The 24,466-nt window shown below is 39.2% G+C and overlaps 1 protein-coding gene across 7 annotated transcripts in view; it reads left to right on the top strand.

The window, feature by feature from the left end:
• Positions 1-24,466, top strand: part of MECOM (MDS1 and EVI1 complex locus) — a 481,835-nt gene that overhangs the window by 446,073 nt on the left and 11,296 nt on the right. For 2 of the 7 annotated variants that reach the window (XM_030575491.1, XM_030575495.1), the window contains 6 exons: positions 273-429; positions 6,723-8,079; positions 10,270-10,357; positions 14,441-14,467; positions 22,436-22,602; positions 23,966-24,043. In XM_030575491.1, coding sequence (XP_030431351.1) covers positions 273-429; positions 6,723-8,079; positions 10,270-10,357; positions 14,441-14,467; positions 22,436-22,602; positions 23,966-24,043 — 1,874 coding nt within the window. The remainder of the gene's footprint in view (positions 1-272; positions 430-6,722; positions 8,080-10,269; positions 10,358-14,440; positions 14,468-22,435; positions 22,603-23,965; positions 24,044-24,466) is intronic. The other 5 variants (XM_030575497.1, XM_030575492.1, XM_030575493.1 and 2 more) reach the window with 5 other exon arrangements.

The raw sequence follows: 24,466 nt of genomic DNA on the forward strand, positions 1-24,466 counted from the left end.
CTATACAAAGACCCTGCCTAGGTCACTGCTTCAAAGAGTAATCAGCTAGTCCTGTAAAACCTAGGGCTCAATTCTGCTCCAGTTGAAGCCAATGTCAAAACTTCAATGCAGCAAGATCTGGTCATACTAACCAGCCAATATTAGGTGGTTTTTGTTTCATTTTCTAGCCTTTAAAAAACAAAACCACAATTTTGGTCTTGTAGGAGTCGTGTGTGATTGCTGGCTCCCTTGCTGCAGTTAAGTTGCTTGATTAATCAGTATTCATTTCCTAGCAGGTTTTCACGGACCCCAGCAACCTTCAGAGGCACATTCGTTCCCAGCATGTTGGGGCTCGTGCTCACGCTTGTCCAGAGTGTGGTAAAACGTTTGCTACTTCTTCAGGCCTTAAACAGCACAAGCACATCCACAGCAGTGTCAAGCCCTTTATATGTAAGTCTTCAACTAAACGTCTAAACTTCAATGTCTGTCTCGTCTCAAAAAAAGCAGCATAATCAGGAAGTAGGCAGCCCAGTCCTGCTTCTGTTGAAACTCCCGTTGGGAGTAGGTTTAAGCCCTGATTTACTGAATGAGTAGCTATATAATTCAGAGTCCAATACGTAGAATTGTTTTTATATATTATTCCTTTCCAAACAGACACTGTACACTGTAATGCACCTGTTTCCCCAGGAATCTCTCTTCTCCCACCCACACCCCCAACACAAAGAGCAGTTCAGGGAAGGGTTTGACAGCAGCCATATAATTAGCCAATGAGGAAAAGCCTCAGTGGGTTATGGGATTTAAGCGAGACAGGCATAGGTATCTGATGCTGAAAATCTGCATTGCTTTGGAAATGCTCATGAGGGCTCCCTACAAGATTAGTTCACACCATTAGGCTGGGATTTGCATATGATAGTAAGGGCTATAGAATTTGAATAGGAGATGGGTGCCTAACTCCCTTAGGCTCCTTTGCAAATTCCAGTCTTCAGTATTAACTGGAAGCAGCTAGACCTTGACAAACAGTTGTCTTGGCACTCAAGCTTTTTAAAACATGTACTTGTTCTATGGACCTGATTCCTGCATCTGGACATGGCAGTGAAGATTCTTGCACCCACACAGTCTCACTGACTGCATTGGTTTCAGTGCAGATCCTGCTGCAGCATTGGGACTCAGGATACTTGTTACTGTTTCAAGAGACTCTCTCCCATGTGGTAATGAAAGAGAAATATTTCTCCTTTGACCATTGAATCCCAACTCATTCTCGTCAAATGCCACTCAAAGCCAATTAAAAATCCTCAGCCCTACATACTCAATGCCCTAATTCACTACCAACTCCCTGTTTTCAGCACTAGTTTGCCAAAAACTCTTTCCTGGTGCTTCTTCCAAACTGATTGTGGCTTCATTCCATCTTTTCAAAGTGACTGCTTCAAACTAGGACCAATCTAAAACATGCTAAAGAAGACTAAATTACATTGCAGATCTGTAGCATCCAGATAAATAGAGTGCAAAGGTGTAAGGTCAAGTGACTGGAAGCTAGTTTAATGGGGAGAGGGGGAAAACCTGCAATTTCATACTAGTCTACAGGGACTTGTGCTCTGGAGTATGAGCCACCAGCGATCAGCTTTCAACAGTTCTGATATTAACTTCTTCAGTATATTGGAACACCCAGCATATGTTCACCTAGGGAGTAGTTTAATGATTCTATGACATGTGCTTTGGGTCTTGATACTACATCAGCATGAGTAATAATAACTTAAAAGAAACGTTCTTGTAAGGGCTGTAGATCTGCCAGTGGACGAGTTCATATTTATTTATGTTTGGACTTATTTGAGCTAGCAAATATCTAATTAACGAGATGCAATTACAGCAGTTTAATTATTTTCCCCCACCCAGGATCACAGAGGGTTTTTTCAAATTAATACTGTATTAGTGAAAATGAAATAATTAGAAAACAATGGCTTCCTGCCATTGAGGACTAGTCAAGCACTAGAGTTACAGTTGCTTTTGAATCAAATGCTCCAAATAGAACTATGCTTCTTTTCAAATGAAATCATGTGTAAAATGCTTTCCATTAATGTTTTCAGTGATCTCTGGTGAATCAAAACATCAACTGTTATTATTCAAATGCAAAGTGTGATGGACAGAAAACTATAGAACAATTATGAATAATAGCTCTGAAATTACAGAACAAAAGAATGTAGAGCTCACATGTTGGGGTAGATGTTTCTGAGTGTTGAGGGGTTGGGGGGTCAGGTCACTTAAAGTAGATATCTGTTTCCCAGCACAAGGCCACACAGCATGATTTGCCCTACCAGTCTGTTTATGGCAACTGTCTCTTATTACAGTATACCGCCCAAGCTTGAGTGAAAACTCACCAACAGTAAGATAATTACTCACTGCCTTCACAAAATCTCCAAATAGAAACCACATGCCATAATAGGCTGAATGTATTCAAAATAGTACTTACAGTAATTTGTTTAATAAGCAGAAAATATGCAAACTTAACTGCTAGGTAATTTCTTGGTTCTAAGAAAATTGCAGGACAGAGTACACTTACACATCAAATGAATTCATATACCTCCAGGGGTGGGGTGGGAGGGTTGTGGTTTGTGTCAGGGCTAGGGGTCTACACAGTGATAAAACTTGCAAGGAAGGAAGCAGTAGCTATATGTTAGTTGCTTAGAGTAAAGGTAAGGATATAGAACACCAAGCATACCATAAGACTAACTGGAGAAGTCAAACCCACCTTCTATAGCCTTAATACATGGAAGCTATTAAGTCAGTAAATCCCCTCCATCTAAATATTAAGCAAAACTTTACATGGAAACAAAAGTTGTGCAGAAAGCAAAGGGCTAGATCATGTAACCTTAACTCATCGGAATAGTTCTTGCTCATGTGAGTAATCCCATTGAATCATACTGTGCAATTGATTCATGTGCAGATTCCCCAATAAAATCAATGGCATGCTCTGTGTAAAATTCAACAGCATCAGGTAATACACAGGCTTCAGTGAGACTATCCACATAAGTAAGACTACGTTGGTGAGTGAGGATTACAGGGTTTGGTCCAAAGTTTGATTGCCAAACATAGCTACTTTTTAAAGCCCATATAAATCAGCAGATTACCTATGAAAATATTTCCCATTTCTCCCTTCAATATTTTGAATACAAGAGGAATCTTGCACACGGGAGGCCTATTTATATAGACTATCTTTTACGGTCCCAAAGGCAAGTCCTTTGTCATGGCTCTTACCTACATGGATGGAGTTATAATAATATACATCTGCATATTTTAGCTGCTTGTATTTGCATGATTTCAATAATATTTTTTTATGTTTTAAAGAGAAGTATAAAGTCATGTTAGGCCTTTTAAAGGATAAATTGCACACATTCTAATAGTTTGCAAGGATACCAATAACTTGTTGGAAGATTATTTATTTTTTGCTTTTCCATGGAAATACAATGTTTTTCAGTTCCCTTCAATTTTGAGTGTACTGATGGAGAATAATTATTTAGCAATATATAGTCCTAAAACAGTACATATAGATCTTGTAAAAATACTTAGTAGTATAAATATATTTTTTGGAATGAAATCTATGTGGTCATATCCTCTGCTAGTGTAAAATGGTGTAGATCTATTGCCTTTAGTGAAACTACACTGATTTACAGTAGATAAGGATTTGACTCATGGTATCCAAGGGCTAGACTGGGCTACTCTCACTGTTGGCATTTATTTACACAATTGTAGCCAATTTACTTTGGCTTATCTGATTGGTCCCACAAGTTGCATAAGCTAGCCCTAAACTTTGATTTGTGGGCCTGATTCTGCACTGGGAAGATCAATGAAAGCTTTGGCACTGACGTCAGTGGAAGCAGGATTGGGCCCTATATGTTGACTATATGAGGCATAACAAATAAATGTCAATTTAATGTGTTATATCGGACAAATAAATGGCTGGTCCTACAATCCTTAATTAACTAGGATCTGGTTCCCAAATTAGGGGGGGAAATGTAGCAAGAGAAAACCAGGCATTCTAATATGCATGGTAGGAGAACTTTATGCTTTTTTTTAAATCTATAATCTTCTTTGTGAATGAAGCTATCTTACAGGAACACCAGCTGATATACTGTAACAGGCATTCTTCCTGAATTATAGCATTGCACACTTCCTGTGTTTGGGCCTAATCCTGCAACCTTTTCCCATTTGAGCCATGCCAATGATAGCAATGAGGCATGAATAGGAAAACTTGTCTGACAGGATCAGGCCCTTAGACAATGGAAGTATTATTGCTGTGATGTGAAGAGCCCACTAAAGAGGTAAACAGTTAAGACATGACAACAAGTGGTCAAGTTTCTCAAGGGCAGGGGTTTAGAAGCGCAGGAAGGTTAGCTCAGGCATTGGTGTGAGTGGAAGTTAGAAGACGTGATTATAGTTCATGGGAACCAACTCTGCAGGATGAGATACATTCAATTCAGTTTCCTTTACCAGCTTAAAATAGAGCCATTGTAAATTATGTCAGCCTGTCTCAAAGCATGAAAATGATTGTTAAAAAGGGCTCGGAATACACAATGTGAATTGTTGTGTGGCTTTGATGTGTGAAAGATGAGAGCTTAGATATAGCGCATATGAAGTCAAAGTGTAGCCACATGCGTTTTCCCTGAAGGGAAAAAAGAAAAGAATTTTATCACAGCAGTATAACATTGCTTAATTTTGTTTTTGAACAAATTAGAACATTTACTGATAGAAGCAGAATACTATGAAGTGTTGTCACATGAGACTTATTGATGGAACATGTGTTTCAGCAGCTTTGGCATTACATTCTGTTTATCCGGGAAAGTGTCAAATACAACACATTGCATGGCACAACTCTGGAAACTTCCTGATGCTGTGTGAAAGTACAGTAAAAAAGGGACATAAGCTTTGTACAGACAAACAAAATCTAAAATATCTATAAGTCAAACCACAGCGACCTTCCAAATGAGTGACAACCCAGACTTTCTCCTTTCAAACAAAGGTTTCTGGTCAGATTTCTGTAGGCCTCAGTGAAGCTTATTGAAGTTCCTGAATCGATCTTTCCTGTTCTATTGAGGATTCCAAATTGCAGGGAAAAACCTCTTATTGAGGACAAATTAGGGCCCTGATTCTGCAAATTACTTGCATAACTTTACATACATGAGTAGTTTCATTGAGTTCAATGGGAACACTCACATGCATGAAGTTGTTCATGTTTGTGTGTATGGAGGATTGAAGTCTAGATCTTATTTTCTAACAGGGAATTTTAAATTGCTAAACCTTTTGCTTCTGTTCAGTTTTCTACCCAAATGCATTGCTCAGTAAAGTTCCTAAAAGAGAGTAATATCAAAGTAATTGTGCTCTTTCAAGATGACATGAAAACAAGGTTTCACAAAGTAGGAAATTACATCTCTGCAGTAGTGACCCTATAGTTGTGATTATATGACAGTTACCTGCTAACAGCACAAAATCCCATTCACCTCAGTGATCTGGTCTACACTATGAAAATTTATCATGTCTCACTCTACATTGGCCACTACACCATCCTTCTCTTCCTGTCACTGATTGTGATTGTTGATAACTGTAGTCAGACATGGGAAATGTAGTGTAGATCAGACCGGTCAGATCAAAATTGCAACCCCTAATCTCCAAGATTTAAGGCTTTCTCTAGATGTCCCTTTTTTGAGTTGACATTGTTCTTGTCCCAAAGGAGTTTGAGGAAATCCATCGAGTTGTTTTGAGCATGAGACATTCAGATAAATACAGCTGCATTATTTGAGGAAATAGTTGTTGAAATAGGGTATGTTTTTTCACATGAAAGAGACAAACAAGCAAACTACATTATGAAACATTAAGGCCAAGATTATAATTACATGAGACATGAAATTAAGCGTTATGGCTTCCAAAGCAACTGTAACTCTATCACACTGACCGTATGCATTCCTCTAACACTGTATGTGAAAATAGAGAATGTTACATATGTGCCCAGGCACCAGATTGTGATTGCTCTGGAAACCACAGCCTGGAACGCCAAGGGCTTTCATGTAATTAGCATCTCATCTGTAAATGCAAAACTTTGGGTTTATTAATAGTTATATGTGCTTGTATATATTTGATTGTCTCCCTCTCCCCCATCCTTCATATATCTTGTTTGTCTTTTTAGATTGTAAGCTCTTTGGGGCAGGGATTATGTCTACTTTTGTGGCTCTGATCTTGCAAATGCTTACGCTTGTGAATAACTTCAGGCATTTTAATAATCGCAGTGCCATCAGTGGAGGTGCTCATGTGGATAAAGCTATTCAGATGTGTAGGTGTCTCCAGGATCAGGGCCTTAGTTTGTGCCATGCTCATTGGGGCCTGATTCTGATCAGGCACTCTGAGTGCTACTGAGTATAAATAATAATAATGATCATGAATTTAAAACATTGTAAGCAACCCAAGTATTGTAAAAAGTGAAAAGGAAATGTTTGTATTTTAGGGATTTTTATTTTTATTTTTTGTTGGGTGGGTTCTTTATGCTGTCTCAAGACATTTGTCTAATTGGATGCCTTGCTTTGGAAAGAGTAAAATGAGTTTTCATTTGTTTTGTGCACCCAGATGTAGCTCACAGACTTCTCCCTGTGGCTTCTTAATTGACATGTTGGGGGTAACAAATTGTTTTCTTTGCTAAATTCGGGTGGGGAAAGGGGGAATTATCATAAAGCCTGAGATTTGTTGTTGTTGTTTACACACAGGTGAGGTCTGCCATAAATCCTATACTCAGTTTTCAAACCTTTGTCGTCATAAGCGCATGCATGCTGATTGCAGAACCCAAATCAAGTGCAAAGACTGTGGACAAATGTTCAGCACTACATCTTCCTTAAATAAACACAGGAGATTTTGTGAGGGCAAGAATCATTTTGCAGCAGGAGGATTTTTTGGCCAAGGCATTTCACTTCCTGGAACCCCAGCTATGGATAAAACGTCCATGGTTAATATGAATCATGCAAATCCGGGCCTTGCTGACTATTTTGGTGCCAATAGACATCCTGCTGGTCTTACCTTTCCAACAGCTCCTGGATTTTCTTTTAGCTTCCCTGGTCTATTTCCTTCAGGCTTGTACCACAGGCCACCTTTGATACCTGCTAGTTCTCCTGTTAAAGGACTACCCAGCACAGACCAGACAAACAAAAGTCAAAGTCCCCTCATGACACATCCTCAGATACTGCCAGCTACACAGGATATTTTGAAGGCACTAAATAAGCACCCCTCTGTAGGTGAAAATAAGCCAGTGGAGCTTCAACCAGAGAGGTCCTCTGAAGAGAGGCCGCACGAAAAAATCAGTGACCAGTCAGAGAGTAGTGACCTTGATGATGTCAGTACTCCCAGTGGCAGTGACCTGGAGACCACCTCTGGCTCTGATCTGGAAAGTGACATTGAAAGTGATAAAGAGAAATTTAAAGAAAATGGTAAAATGTTCAAAGACAAAGTAAGCTCTCTTCAGAATTTGGCTTCAATAAATAATAAGAAAGAATACAGCAGTCATTCCATTTTCTCACCATCTTTAGAGGAACAAACTGCGGTGTCAGGAGCTGTGAATGATTCTATAAAGGCTATTGCTTCTATTGCTGAAAAATACTTTGGTTCAACAGGACTTGTGGGGCTGCAAGACAAAAAAGTTGGAGCTTTACCTTACCCTTCCATGTTTCCCCTCCCATTTTTTCCAGCATTCTCTCAATCAATGTACCCATTTCCTGATAGAGACTTGAGACCGTTGCCTTTGAAAATGGAGCCTCAGTCACCAAGTGAAGTAAAGAAGATCCCAAAGGGAAGCGCTGAGTCTCCCTTTGACCTCACCACTAAACGTAAGGAGGAGAAGCCGGTTACTTCTATAACCTCAAAACCAGCAGCTCCGTCTGTGACAAGCCAGGATCAACCACTAGATCTGAGCATGGGCAGCAGAAGTCGAGCCAGTGGTACAAAACAAGCCGAGCCTCGGAAAAACCATGTTTTTGGTGAAAAGAAAGGAGGTGACCTTGAAACAAGGAAAGCAACTGATGCTTCTTTGCAACATGCCAGGCCCACTCCATTCTTTATGGATCCCATTTACAGGTAACAGGCTTTAATGGAATATGGCTTTCTTGAGCATAGTTAACTCTTTCAGGACTTTTCCTGAGTAACTTGAAGTGATCCATTAGCTCAGCATGCACTGTCGTTTACAATATGTAGTAATGTAATACATTTGCTTATCCAGAAATGAGGTGGCACAAATGCTGGATATTTGAAAACGTTCTTTAAATACTTTTACCACAAGTCCCTTTTCCTCAAAAGCGCTACACTTCATGCCCTACCCCCCAGTAGCATTTATTTCAAACATCTGAGCCAAATTCTGCTCTTGGTTGCACCATTCCACTCCACTTGGTGTAGCAGACAGCTGCAACAAGGGGTTGAATCTGGGCTGACAAATCAAAGGAATGTGGGCACTGAGGGTGAAATTCTGCTCTCACTTATACTAGATCGGCTCACCAGTTTGTGTGAGGCTGTGCAGGTGTAAATGAAGACAGAATGAGTTCTTGGTGGCAAAACGAAACAAAAAACTATGTGGGCAGTAAGGGTCTGATCTCACCTCTTTAAGTCAATGGGAGTCAGTGGGAATAGGATGGATCCTAAGTGAGCCAAGATATTAGTGCTTGTCTCCACAGGAAAGCTACCGGAAAATAAGCTAGCATGTGAGTTTAAAGCACAATAATTATTCCACACTAACTCCCCATGTGAACACTCAGAGCAGAATAAGAATGTCCACGTGTGACGCCTTTGCGGAAAAGCTATTCCAGGCCATTTTCCCCATGTCGACAAGCCCTTAGAAATCAGGGGTGAAATCCTCACATCCATTGAACTCCCATTAATTTTGCCATTAAGTTCAGTGGGGCCAGGATTTCACCACAGAGCTTGTGTACATAAGCACTTGTATGCACTTTGATACTCTGCCTGCATATCTGTAATTAGTTGTAGTCATACGTCTAAATTAATCTACGGAAAACATAGGAGTAGTGAAATATTAACCCTAAAAACTATTTGTTCATAATCTAAACAGCCTATTTCACAAAGAGACTATTGTTAAAAATAAAAAGTCACTGTAACGCAAATGATCTTAATTCATTACTATCTTCCAAAAATTTGCTTTTGGCAAAAATTTCATAAAACACTCTCTGGCATAAGATAAAGGGTATGCATTAGAAAGGAACGGTGTTAGCAGTGTGTTACTTATTGAGATGGTTTAATTGATGCCGTATAGGTATTAGGCCACAGGTTTCCTGTATGATATTAATTTATCATTACTGAATTAGTGGAAATTGTTACTGTTATACAGTACTGCAGTGCATAATAATGCAATTTGTGAAGGAATAGTAAAGGAATGCTGCCAGCATAACATGGGTCCAGTCCCATAGTTGTTACTCAGGCAGACTTTCCATTGAAGCCAAAGAAAATTATAGGAATACTTGTGGCACCTTAGAGACTAACAAATTTATTTCAGCATAAGTTTTCGTGGGCTACAGCCCACTTCTTCGGATGCAAGAAAATTATGAATGAAAACTACTATGAAAATTATGTCTCAGTAAGGAATGCAGGATCAGTCCTTTGATAAATGATACCATTTAAACTGATAATCAAAAATGCAGGAGGAACTAAAATGCCAGTACTAATTTTAAACTATCAGATGCCCTGTTTCACTACTCGAAGACACACAATTAGTTGAACATAGCCTTCATTTCTGTCGTGGCAAATTCACTAAATTTCTCCAGGCCCGGATCTTGCTCACTTCCTCTTTGCAAGGACATCCCTGTGCCCATGTGAAGTGGTTGGCAAGGGCAGGGCCTAAATTCTTCACAAAGGAAGATGAGCTTCCCAAGGGTCCCTTTCTGCAGGCCTAATACGAAAAGCCCCCACTGGTGTCAGTGAGAGCTTTTCTTGGGTTTGGAAAATGCAGATGGGCCCTATTTCTTGATAACAGGGCTCAGTGCAGTTAGTCATCAGTTGCTATTATCTATAGTATTGGCCTTTTGAAATGGGATTATTTCCAATGTAAATGGTGTAATCTCTTTTTAATGGATGTTCACAACTCTCATTAGTGCTACTGAGAATTGCATGCACTAATCAAGAGAGGACTGTACCTCCTTATCTTTTACCACTATCACCAAGAAACCAATTACTTGATGTTGACTATTTTAAACATAAGTAGCTGAATAGTTATTAATGCCTAAGACTGAATCATCACAAGCAAATCAATTTTAACATTTACAGAGTAGAGAAAAGAAAGTTAACTGACCCACTTGAAGCGTTAAAGGAAAAGTACTTGAGACCTTCCCCAGGATTCTTGTTTCATCCGCAAGTAAGTATTTTTGGAATTTCAATATTGTAAACAAATCCTGTTGATGCTTCAAAGCAGGTGCAGAGAAAAGAATGCAGTCTGAGTTATTTTCGGATTTCCTAAAACGCACAATTTTTCCAATGTTGTCGTGGTGGACAAACATTAGCATGTCCTTTGTGATGTTTTGCAGCTAAACCATCATGTTCTGGTTGTAGTGGGACCCAAATCTGAGCTACATGTATGTTCTAGAGCTCCCTGCCCCACAAAATTAGAATGGATCAAACAAGATATGCTACTACCAAGTTGTGCTTCTGCTGACTCTCCACTGTGGCCAGTGGCCAGTGGAGGGATCATTGTGCCCATCTCTAAGCAATTTCCAAGAAACAATGGAATTTGGGGCCTGATCTTGAAAAGTGGCTTCAATTTTTACTGCTCAGTTTTGCACCCTCAAGTAATTCCCTTTTGGGCACTAATGTTGCCATATATAAGTTTAAGCACAGGGTGTGTGGGTACAGCTGCATATTTGGAGATATCAGTGATAGCATTTCCACTTGCCATTTTTTGCAGATACATAGTGGGGCCCACAAATCTGGGCACCCCAAGTAAAAGCCTTTATAAAGACCAGGCTCTTTCTATATACATATATAAAGACACCCAGAAAGGACACAGTACAAGTTTCAGTAACTTTGCAGAATAACTGGAAATAATATGTGCTTTCAATACATCCCCTTTCCATGCCTGAAGACATTCAACTACAATTGTGTGGTTCTTTGGTCATATGCTTAATGTCCTGCTGCTCATTTGCTATGTCAAGAAAATAATAGGCCTCTTTCAACCATGTGGGTCTGTACATGGCACAGAAAGATTAACGATAGCCTGGATCAAAACTCTGCATTATTTGCAACCCTGTATCACTTGCTTATCCTGTATTGTGCCAGTCTGACAGGGTGACTTCACTTCCTCATCTTGGTCTAGTGCTTCAAGCACAGGACAGGGGAGTAAGGAACTCCCTGCCTTGATATTTACTCCCTCTGAGCTCTTGGGTAGGCTATGGAAACTCTCTGCTTCAATTTAGCATCTGTAAAATGCGGGTAATAATGAGTACGCACCTACCTCATGTTGTGAGGCTCAGTTACTCAAGTGTGGGATTTTTTTGGCTTCTGGGTAAAACAGATCTTGCCATGCCTTAGCACAGATACATGAGAGCAATGTTCTTGCACAGCTGGAAAAGGAAGAAAAGCACGAATGTATTGACACTATAGGAAATGAAGGGAATAGCTGATGCTAATCACTAAGTATTACAATAAAAATGTACCTGATAGAGTTTGAGCAGAATATACTGAGGTACTATATTTACCAAAGCTGCAAGGCAACCAGACAACCTTTTCAGTCTCCTTATGAAAGTGCTTCCAATTTCCATTTCATAGCAGGTGATACTAACAATCAATACACAGAAAGGACCTAACTCTGCTCTCAGCCACAGTGGTGTAAACCCCAGTTAACTCCACTGAGCTTCACCCTTGGATTTCTACTGCTGTGAGTGAGAGCAGAATCTGGCCAGTCATCTCAATTCAAAATGTTTTAACAAAGGGCCTTTGCTATCTTTTCTCCTCCTCCTTCGCCTTTAGCATGGGTAAGTGAATGAAAACAGGTTCGGGCTGCAGGATGAGAGACTTTGTGATATTGCAAAGACAAAGTAGGCATACATTTTCTAGGTCTGTTTTTAAAAAAAAATAACAGAGTAGTTAAGGAGCCTTACACACAGCTGTAATACATTTACAGAGAGAACATTTCAGGTGTTGTACTGCGTAGCAGAAATTCAGTGATGGTCAGGTCCTCAGCTGGAAAAAATCTGTGTAGCTCAATTGAAATGGGGAGGGGGCTCTGATGGTTTTGCTGGAGGAGTTTATCACATTTTGGTATATTTATGTTGCTGCAGGGATACTGTGATCTGTGGGTAAATGATGGATGTTTATGTATGAATGTATTCTTCAGGGCTTGTCGGAGGTGCCCAGGGTTTGGATTGGACATGCTTTTATATAGTGCAGCAGAAATCTAAATAAATAACACATGAGGAGAGAAGATGGAGGAGAGAGTTAAAGGCATACAAGAGATAGGCTTTCAAGAGAGGATGTGCTAGGCATCTAGGGTGAACTCTTGGCTCACTGAGGTCAATGAGAGTTTTGTTATTAACTTAACAGGGGTCAGGATTTCACCCTTAGTGTTTTCTTCACAGAGAACTTGCAAATTTCCCTGCTGGTATAAATGAGGGAAGCTTTTTGAAGTCAATGGAACCATACCCATTTACACTAGCAGAGAACTCAGCCTGGGATTTCCGAACATTTTAATGATATTGGGGTAAGCGCTCTTCTCATTGTCTGATAAGAAGAGGAGCAAAACCCCAGAAAAACCCATGAAAAACTGAGAGGAAGTACAGAGTGACAAAAGGCAAACATATTGTATCTCTTCCCACCATACAATCTCTTGTTGCCTTTCTGTGACTGTGGTGTGGGAGGTCAACGCTGCATGGCTAGGGGAGGAGTTGTCATTTAGAGCATCATAAATTATGGCTGTGTTAGGCAAATCATTCCCACCCCACAGCCTCTATTTAAAATGGTCCAGTCCTATATGATTGTTCTCTACATATAATATATTTCTCTTTATTTTCACACCTTGTCTCTTCTTTTCCTGTCCCCTTCTTTGGCCAGCTTCATGTTCTGAGGTTTTCTGAAGTAGATTATAAAGTCTTTGGGGCAGGAATTGTGTCTTTATTAATGCCTCTAATGCACAGGTATGGCACTATATAAAATGTGGAATAATTGTGGCTTTTCCATATTTCAGAGAGGGTGTGGGATGGCAGTTGGTGTGAGACAAATCAATGGCAGCATGGGTTCCCTTGCTCTGAGAGAACCAAAGAGACCATGGGCTAGTGAAGCTCGCTTGTCCCCATAGATCTCAACCTAGTGTGAGGATGCCATTTGTCTGTACATCGTTTGCCCTTTGGCCTGAGTGAGAATCATTATCCAGCTGTGTAAGGTATTACCCTGCCTAAGAAGTGTCGCCTTGTACCATGTATGAGGGATGATCTATAATGACCCTATCATTTTTTAAATGGTGTTCCTGCGTTATATCTGATGATGCCATATTAATTTTTATTAATTTCTTTAGCTCTGTTACAGAGTATTCATTCAAAATATACAGTGAGATAAATGATGTGCATTTGTAGCAATTCACTCACATTATCATACAGGCTCTGATTGTGCAATAGAAAGAATTTATGGGAACAGCTGGTCTTCATTGTCATCATTTATGTGGGTGCTAGGGGTGGCTGCTTATCTTGTAAGAGATGGTATAACATGACATCTTATGTGTAATGGGCGTTTTTAAACATAGCAAATGAAAATAAAAATGCTATTGGACAACCTGTGATATCATAAAGGGCTAAAGTCTGCCCTCTTATCAACTTCAGTGGAAACCACTCCCTACCTCCCAACATAGAATTCGACCCAATATTTAGTACCAGAGAGGCAAATTAGCAAAGCAACTTCTTTTGTGGGTATACCTATTGTCCCCAGGTTATTAATATAATTGCAGATTCCACCATGCATTTTCACTTTCTAATGGTAGGGTACAATTATCTCTGTAAAAAACATATGTGAAATAAATTCAAATTTTTCAGTTCCTCTACAAATTCTTATTTTTATAGCGACATTTATTGCCTGGAGTTTTTCATTTGCTTAAGCAAGAGGTTAATTTGCATCCTTGTAATCAGATGCTATGAGAGCTATGGGATAGGCTTCTAAAATATATTTTTAGACTAGAGGAGAGAGAGAAATATTAAGCTACAATTCCTATAGTTGTTACACAGTCCCTGCTCAGAAAAAATTCCCCTTAAAGCCTAGGGCCCTAAATCTGTACAAGAATAGGTCAGTTGGTTATATTTTACAATAAATTGCCACTTCAAAGATTGCATTTAGGTAGAGTGTGCCCAAAAGCAAACAATCCACTCACTGTGAAACCTTAGCTAACTTCACAATAGATTGATTGCAATAAGGGTTCCAATGCAGGAATAATGTGTTGTTTTTGTTTCAATTTTGCTCCCAGTTCCAATTGCCTGATCAAAGAACTTGGGTAAGTTATTTGCTTATATTTTTGATTTAAACATTGTAAAATAAATTGCATAAGAAAACCATAACATGAAAGTTAACCCTCTGCATAGTTATGGAGTATGCCATGTGCTTTCCTACTGAATGTCGTAGCTGTAGTGGATATATCTTGCCATGTCACATTGGCCTTCTTCCTATGTAATCCTGCAGTCTATTCTTATTGAAGGCAATTGGAGTTTCGCCTAGGTAAGGACTTCGCCATGTGGCATTTGGTTGTATTTTAGTGAGGCTACTACAAGCTATTTGCCTCCAGGTTATGCTGAAAGTTTAGGCCTCAAATTTTACCTCCATTACAAACGTTATAATCTGATGATCAAAATCATGTGGATTCCAGACTTTAAAGTACCCAGTTCAGCTCTTACATCACAGATACAACACATATTGATTTGGGGCCTTTGGGTCCAATTCTTCCTTCATGTAGGCACATATAACTCCCATTAATGAGAACAGGAGCATCAATGGGGTAAAATTGAGAGTAAGCTTTTTTTCCCTTTAATCTCATATTTAAATTCAGTTCCAGATTGGTGTGGAAATCCAAATAGCTCTTGTAACTACTTTTATAATCCCCCAAATAACACAGTGTTTTGTTCTTATTTTGCTGTCCCTGCAGCAGCTGCAATTAACCAATAACTACTAATCCCAGAATTCTCCTGACATCACAGTTTAGGGGCTAGAATAGGAGAGTCAGAGTCAGGAAACCAATGTTCTGTTCTGCTCATTCTCTGTGACTTGAGATAGTGTCTCAAGACGAAGGCCAGATTTTCATAAAATATGGCCTGAGATCTGGACACATTTTTTCATGCCTACTTTTGTGTACAGAATGACTTTAGGAGTGTAAAAGAAAAAAATAGGGGGGGGCATTTGCACATGCAAATGAATATTTAGATGCCCAAATGCTCATTTACAACCCGAGTACCACAGTTAAGCGTACAAAAATACTTGAGGACCGTAGTCCTACTTTCTGTAAATCTGGCTTTTAAACCCTCTATTTACCATCTGTAAAATGCAAATGATGATAATGATACTTACTCAGCTTCATAAAGTCCTCAGATGTAAGATGCTATTTCAGGGCCTGATCTAATTTCCATTCAAAGCAGAGACTGATGTCAATGGGCATTGGATCAGGCTCTACTTATGAAATATTATTAGTGATAGAAATGAGCTGACAATGCTGCGTTGAATGGATGGAATTTAGTCCCTATGCAGAGGGCCAGCACATGGCCTATGCATCACTTACACCCTATTTTTGAACTGGAACCCTGTTTTGAGGAATTGATTGGGACTGGAGAGACTCAGGTGCTGAGTGCTGGCCCCATTCAAAGGGATGAACTTCACCCATGATAATTTGGCATGGAAGAATCAATTTAAGTGGAAGTTGTAAAATGTTTTCCCTTTTGAAATCCTATATTGGCCACAGGCAATACATAGGTGTAAAACAGAAATAGACAGCACAGCTTTGACATCACCATAGATGGCCCCAGACATTTTTTTGCTCAGTGAAGTGAATTCAAAATGGTGTCATCTAAAGGTGTTGGGAGGATTAAGTGACTTGTATGATGCACTCTGGATCCACTATGCTTTTAAAATAACAGCTCTGTATTGCGGTAATTATGTAACAGAAAAAATCTCAGTATATTCTTTCTCTTCCACCCTCTCTCCCTAATGTTGGCTCTGTCCCCAAATTTATGTCATCAAAGTCTTTTCCTTTTTTGTCCTCTGGCCATGATGATGGTTGAACAGCTGCTATACAATATGTATTGAAAGCGTACTGTTAAACTGATTGGAGGAAGGTGCTGATTTATGGATGGTTTTGTCTCCAATTTGAAGCGTTAGAATGTGTCACTTGAACCTGTATATCTCAACTCATGGCATCCTGGCTTATCTATTTTAAGTTTATTCAAGGTTATTTTTCACTCTGGCATGAATAGTCCGGATCAATTGGAAACACTCTATTTTGAATGGATCACAATATATTCAATAGGCACACTTTATAATCCACCCCAAAACCTGGCACTCTGTCCCCACCTCTTACTAAAGTTTAGAAGCAGTGTGCTATAAAGATATCTTGTAATTCAGTTCGGACTTCATTTGCAATAACATTGTGAAAATTATGATAAATAATTAAAATAGTTGTCCATATAAATAAGAAATGCATTTTGGGATGAATTATTCATGCTTTTTCATTTGTTTTGTTTATTATAGGCCAAGATCTGCTCTCTGTTACACCAGTTTAAATCTAGATCAGCTCCATCAGTTTCAGTGGAGACTCTGGATTTACTCTGGTATACCTGAGATCAGATTTTGATCTTTACTTGATACTTCACAAAATTTAGTCATTCAGTCTCTTGGTCATGAACATGTGATGTGGTGAGGTTTGGGATTGCAGTACAACAAATTGACCAAAAGTCATAGTTTAGGGTAGGGAGGTAGAACTGCTGACCTTTAATCGTCAGGGTTTTGATATTCCTTTAAATGAGATGAATAAAAACAGAAAACAAACGTTTGTACAATCCTTTCCCATGAGTTATGGCCATAAAGTCCAGTTGTTTTTACGATAATAGCATTAAGGATTCTAATTTGTAAAACATTAGGTCATGCACTTCATTGACACTAGTTTCTAGATCATTTCATACTATCAGGTTATCCTTTAAAAATGTTTTTTAAATAAACTCTCCTTTATATATGTCACTGATTTTCTGCTGCTGCAAATAAATCTTAAGACAAATGTCTGAGACCCTTTTTGATGATATCTAGCCTGTTGAAATGTTTATAAATACTTTTTTTCCCAATTATGGTAATGTCTGCCTTTTTGGGTCAGCGCTAGGGAACTGTGACTACATATTGGTTTGCGTCAGTATGCGGTTAATAGCCTCTTAGGGACAGGAGGGAGGTGGGGGTAAAGCTACTTCCTTTTCCAGACATCTGGACTCAGATAGAATCAACAACTCTCATATATGTAAATCAAAAAATTACAGTTCTTTATAAAATACTGCCATTCACTGATCTCGAATTAGCAGCAGACATTACTTGTCCATAAAGCAATAACTTTATGTAAAATAAGTAATGCAATCTTCTCACTCTCTTACCTCCTCAGCTAACTTGCTCTGTAGACATATAAATTACACTTATTCTGCATCAAGAGTCAAATTATGCCTTTCCTCCCCTGACAACTTTACCACCATGCAGTGGCCACTGTTCTCTTAATACAAGGAGTGCTCTCTTTTAGCCTGAACTGGGGTGCAAGCCACCCCAAAAGAGGTGGAGAGTGTGGGGCCATGCTTTGTGCTTCATACTGGTCAGTGAACATTCCCAGGGGCCTGATCCAGAGCCCATTAAAGTAATTGGGAAGATGTTCATTGGCTTCACAGAGCTTTGGAGGAGCCCTCCAGTACAAACGGGGAAGCATACTGTATTGTCCAGAGAGGTGCTGTGATAGGCATGCTCCTCCTTTGTTCCTGGGAGTACCAGAAGCAATTGTGCTTCCTTGTGACACAATTCCTCCCAGAGTCACCCAGAGGTGGCTTGGTTCTTCACTGTCTCCAAGGTATAGCTGTACCTTGATGGCATAACTGAACCCTAAATATTCACTTGAATGGAGAGATATCAGAATTTGGCATAAAGATCTGCAGAAACCCGTTCCACTTATAATGTAGTGCAGTGTCCTGGGCAGTCTTGTGAAAAAGAATCATATTATCTGTAAGTTGTGGAAGGGGAGCATCTTGATGTGGGAAGAAATTTTGGATTTGAGACCACAGGCTAGAGGAAGTGAATGCTGTTTCAGTAATTATCTACCTAACCTTCCAGGGTGGGTGGCTGTCACGTTGCTAAGTAACCCTGCTGGCAGATCAGTGTTTCACTGATCATTGCAGCCCCTCCATTGTTAAGACTGAGATTTATTTTGTTTATCCAGGAGTGCCCCAACTACTCAAAAAAGAATTTCCACTTCAAATTTTTGTAGGAAGGGCTAGAGACCAGTGATCGGTTACGAGAATCTGAAGTCATTCAGACATGCTCTTTTTTTGGGATATAGGTCTGCAGGAGCTACAGCAGACCAGAGTAGGCCCCTGGTTCCCTGGGATCTACTATGGATCACAGGAGGCCCTGTGGACTTCAGAAGATCTATAGGGAAGCAAAGCTGGGGAAGGGGGATTAGGGCTCAAAGTGTGGAATCCAGAGGTGCAGGAAGCACCTGAGATGTAGTGGGGAGCTGATTCATTGAGGTCAATTGGGGAACCAAGGACCATGGTGTGTTCTCTCCCTATCTGATTCCCAGTACTGTCGTGCTTTCAAGTGTTTCACTTTATTTTAAATCCAACATCATCTCCGAATCTCCTGAGTTGCTAATGGCTGCTACTTTGACAACTATGCCATTCCTGAAAGGTTTTCTTACCTTACATTGCTGGTATACCCTCTAATCCTCAACTCTGCCTTACAGGGTCTTTGTTTTGTTTTGTTTTGTTTTTTTTGGGGGGGAGGAAGAGGCAAAGTGTTACTACAGTCAGCATTAAGATGCTGAAAGGAGGGATTCACTGATAGCTTTTATGTTGCTTCAGTAGTTCTTGGTGATGAGTGGAGGTAATACAAATGGGCAAAAAGTGTATGTGCAAGAGGAAAGAAGGGAGTTAATAGCTTACCCTTCCCTCACTTTTACCCCTACTTTATTTCAGGGCTGGCTGCCTGCAAGGCAAAGGAAAGCCACCCGTTTTAATAGTCAATATTTTCCTTATTACCTTTTAAAAATGTGCATTGTTTGGACTGTGAGAGCTATATCCTCAGCTGATACAAACTGGTGTAACGCCAGTGACTTCAGTGGCGCTATATTGATTTACACTAGTTGAAGATCTGACCCCAAATACTTAATATTTCCTCTTGGTGATGGTGCATTTCTTTAACAATGTAAACCACGTAAAGTAACTACATTCTACATTCTTTAAAAAAAAAACCAAAAAACTTATAGTAATTCTCATGGCAAAGCATGTGTTTCTAAAAAGCTATCATTGCTTTCCAGTAATTGGAAGTGCTTGTACTTTCTGTGAATAAGAAACTAAGGACCTGATTCTGACCTCACACTGCTGTAGCCCCATTGATATCAGTGAACTTAGTTCTGATTTACTTCACTGCCAGAGCAGACTCACACCCCAAGCTGCAAATAAAATAATGATACTAAGATGACTAAATCATTTTAAATGTAAATAGGAAAATAGTTATTTAATATATTACTGTAGGAATCCATGTACATGAAAAATGTTGATTTGATCAAAAAATGATTTAAACTCCCTTTATAATGAAACTGACTTGAGTATTATATATACATAAATAAAACATTTATTATCCTCCTCAATGCACTTATTATTCTTCACCATAAATATGTACTATCATAACCCATGCACTGTCCTGTCAGTGCTAATCAGCCTGAAGGCCAAAGGTCATTTTTCATTGAAGCCATCTATTCTCTGCAATAGTAAAATACCAGAATGGTTACTTGCCAGGAACAATTAGAAGGAATTAAAGGCAGTGGAAATACAATCATAAATGCTTTAAGAATCAATTCTGAGAAAAGAAGAATATGAAGAGCTATAAAAAATAAATATATGGTGATGTTGAGCTGTATGGGTTGATAATGACATTGCTCTGCTGAGACAAAATTACCTCCTATCCCAGAAGCAGCATCATTACATATCTCAGCCCTGTGATCAGTACATGTCAAAATTCTTCATATTGACAAATGTGCTGTCCACTTGCATCTATGGAGAATGTTTTAGCAGCTGAGTGATTATGAATCAAACCCCAGAGCTTACAGCCCTTACTGCCTCTCAATGCTTTCACATTCGTTGCCTGACAAGTAAATGTATCTTGACTTCCCTCTGTGATTTTTTGCACCGTGTTTGATGAAAGACATTTGGCAAATTGGCAGTGGTACCCTGTATATTGCAATTTGTAGTGTGCATTAGGAGTCTGAGCATGAAATGAGAGGGCAGGCTACGAGGCAAAGGGAAAAACAAAAACAAAAACCCTGAGCTAACCAGAACATGAATAGTCATTTCAAGAAACAAGCGTACGGTCTTTTTTTGTAACAAAAGCCTCAAAATCAGACCAATTGCACCATAGACTTTAGAGGAAACTTCCATGAAAAATATTCTGTCTCTTGAATATTACTTTATTAATCCTATGGTGTATTATGAAAAATAATCTCCTTGCACTTTGTGAGCCAGATTCTGCCCTCACTTACACCAGTGTAAATCAGAAGTATCTCCTCTTAAGGCAGTGGAGTTACCCCAATCTGCGTGAGAGGCAAATCAGATCCTTCTGCAACTGTTGCTCATCCTTAGTATCAGTTAGTTTCAGTGGCATTACTCATGTAGTAAGCTACTATTAAACACTGAATATTGAGGCAGATTTGGGTTCTTCCGCTGGGATAGTGTAATTCCATTGACTTCCCTAGAAATTTTTTTTATTTATGTTGTGGGAAGAGAGAGGAGAATTAGTTTTAAGAGCTTTAAAGTAACTTTCTCCTTTGTAAAATGTGTAGGCTTTTTCCTTTAGGCTTCTATTTGGTCAGTTTTCTCAGAAAACTGCACGGTGAGTGTGCCTTTTATAATCTTGAGTTGTAGTCCTGTGATTTTTGAGAGGGGAATGAGATAAGGAAGCTCTTATTTTCAAATGTTACTGTGTTCTGCAGTGTTGCCAAGGTTTTCAAACATGACAGATGATTTGGGGTAATTTTTTGAGGTGCCAAACCTGAGACATCTTCAAGGGGCCTGAAAGTGCTGAGCACTCACACTCTGAAAATCAGGTTCTTTTAAGGTGTCTAAGGTTGGGCACCCAAAATCTGAGGCATCCAAAATCACTTTTGAGAAAGGTGGCCATGGTGCTTTTTGAGTATTATTACAGAATATTTTTAATGACTAGAGTGAGGGTTGTCCAACCAGCCATCATACGAGACTGGAACACTAAGAGAGAAATCCCTAAACAGTAAAAAAATAAAAAATAAAAAATAATGTAAATTTTGTTAAGAGATCGCAGTATATATCAGTTCCTGCTTAATGGGAACTGATATATCAGGCTTGTAAACACCTGTGGCCTATGAGGCTAATTCTGCCCTACTTTAGATTAGAGAGTGTAATTCCACTTAATTCTGGATTTAAACCACGTAATTCAAATCCAAATGTAACTTGCTATCTTCAGAGTCACAAGGTATACAGTGGGTCAGATTTATGTCTGAAATTTGCAGGTACTAACTTAAAAGGAATCCTTCTGCTACCAGTTACAGGTACTTTCCAATAAGATCCAGCTTCTCCCAGTGCTCATTTTTAGAGGACATACCCTTTTTGCGGTATGTGCATGTAAAGCCAGATCTTGTTCCCATTCAAGTTAATGGCAAAATTCCAGCTGATTTCAGTGAGAACAAGAATCCTTGCCACAAGACAACTCCAGATCACCCATTATTTTTACTTGATCAAGCCCAAGTGTAGGATCTGCCTTATACAGAGTTTGCAAATAATTACTATAGGAGAAAGAACATTAAAACAATATAGCTGAAAAGCACAGGAATCAAATTGTAGTGCAAAAAAAAGTATTTGAATGTAAATATTTTATAAGCCTTCATACCAATTAGTCTAGATCTCATATAGAATTAGTTATTCATTAGCATGTACAGAGATTAGGAAATATGATCTGCTAGATGAACAGGAACTGGCAGGTACTGTATAGCATCGTCACTGCTGTGGAGTGATCTACTGTCAGTAAAAGTTACTTGTCTTATTCAAACTCTGATAACATAGTTTTCTATCACTTTGTCCTACTCAGAGTGAAAAACCAAAATAGTTTTCTACGTAGTCATTTTTTGAATGGAGTTTTTTGTGTTCAGAATATCTGTACAGAAAAAAAGCACCTTCACTGTGATATGTTTTCTTTTTTTCCTTTCCTCTTGCAGATGTCAGCTATAGAAAACATGGCTGAAAAACTAGAGAGTTTTAGTACCCTGAAACCAGAAGCTAGTGAATTTATACAGTCTGTCCCTTCCATGTTCAACTTCCGAGCCCCACCGAGTGCCCTACCAGAAAACCTCCTGAGGAAGGGCAAGGAACGCTATACCTGCAGGTAATTACTGAGCTAATCATGACAGGACCTCCTAACATCTCCTCTCTGCTTTCAAAAGACACTGCTGTTTACTTTAGAAATTACTCCTGATTGGATGATTAATAAAGATCATGGAAAGTCTATAGTATTTCAAAGGGCTCTTTATTCAGTCAAACGCAGAAATAGTGTTTTGTTTTTTATTATATGAGGAATTTGTCCTACATCACTCGAGTTTGATAAATGAGGCTGAAAATATTGCATAAACAAGCGTGTTCCCAAATTTCCTCATCACCTTTATATTAATAAATGCGCTTTCACTATTAATGTTTCTGATCACAAGCTACAGGGCTGCTTTCCTCAGACCATCTGCCTCTAATGTCAGAAGAGATCTTTCACAAAATATATGAATTATAAGGACATATTTTTACAACTTTAACAAAAACTAAAAGTTCATAGTCATTGCATGCATGAATGAAGTCAATCAGAATTTTGTCAATGTGAGAAGGATCAGGGTCATGCTAGTATAGGTTGGTATGAAATAATAACCTGTACGTTAAAAATATAGGGCCAAATCCTGAAAGCTGCTGAAAGTGTCCTTTATGCATGGCACTCATAACTCACATTACCTTCAGAGGGAGTTGAGAGTGCTAATTACCATGCAAGACTGAGCTGAAGGTCCTTAATGTAACTGTTCTAATCATGCTGTTTCTTGGAATGCTACCTGGGAGCCTTGAGGAGGTTTTATTGTTATTATAGTTCCCTGTGAAATAGGGAAATGGTGGAATGATTTTTAAAACTGGCTTATTTAAGTCTCTCTATCATTTCTAGAATGCTAGGGTATTTGACACTGGCATATCAGTTTATCTGATCTTTTTGAAAACATGTCACCTTTCAAGACAAGTTGTTATAGAAACATACCTTGATGGATTAGGTCTTTGAATCTTGTCTGCTCTGATCCTATTCAATGCACAGAATGATGTCACATTTGCTGACACATAGAATAAGTGGGAAGAATTGAAATCTCCTTACCTCAAACCAGAATCCCAAGCCTTGAATAACAGATTTTCTTGCTTCCAAAACATGAATGTGACAGATATGGAATTAATAAGGTTAGAATTTTGGAAGGTAATTAAAACTAATGTCTGTTTGTATAAATTGCTTGCTTATGTGCAAGGAAATCCAGCAAGTGCCAGTAATTCAGGCTTCATTCGTGGGTTATTTATATTTGTCTGATGCCTTCATTGAATTTTTTAAATGCCTAAGAAATCCCAGTACCATACAGGACTGATTAAATTATGGCTGTGCATATGGTGCATTATGCAGTTCATAGTGAAATAAAGTCAGCTGCAATGACTTTGTCATATAAACTGTTTTCTAATCACAGATACTGTGGCAAGATTTTCCCAAGATCGGCTAACTTAACACGTCACCTGAGGACGCACACTGGAGAGCAGCCTTACAGGTATAATAAAACGTGTTTGTGGTCATAAGCATGGCCTAGTGTTTACAGCAGGGGAATGGGAGTTCAGTATTGTGTTTTGTCCCCAATTCTGGCACTGACTCATTACAGGCTTATTGAAATCAATGGGAGTCTTTCCGTTGACTTCAGTAAGTTTTGGATCAGGCCTTCAGTTCCTTTAGGAAAGACACTTAGGACACGTCTACACTGAGATGAAACAAACCATGGCAGTGAGTCGCAGAGTTTAGATCAGATGACTTGGGCTTGTGGGGTTTGGGCTGCTGGGCTATAGAATTGCAGTGTAGGCATCAGGCTATGAGCCCTCTGAGCCCATGAGTCAGTAGTACAGTTTCCACTGCAATTTTATCACCCTGTAACCACACGTCAGCTGACCCAGTCTCTGAGACTCAGAGCTGCGGGCTTTTT

Source organism: Gopherus evgoodei, chromosome 9 (assembly GCF_007399415.2).
Source record: "Gopherus evgoodei ecotype Sinaloan lineage chromosome 9, rGopEvg1_v1.p, whole genome shotgun sequence".
NCBI lineage: Eukaryota > Metazoa > Chordata > Testudines > Testudinidae > Gopherus > Gopherus evgoodei.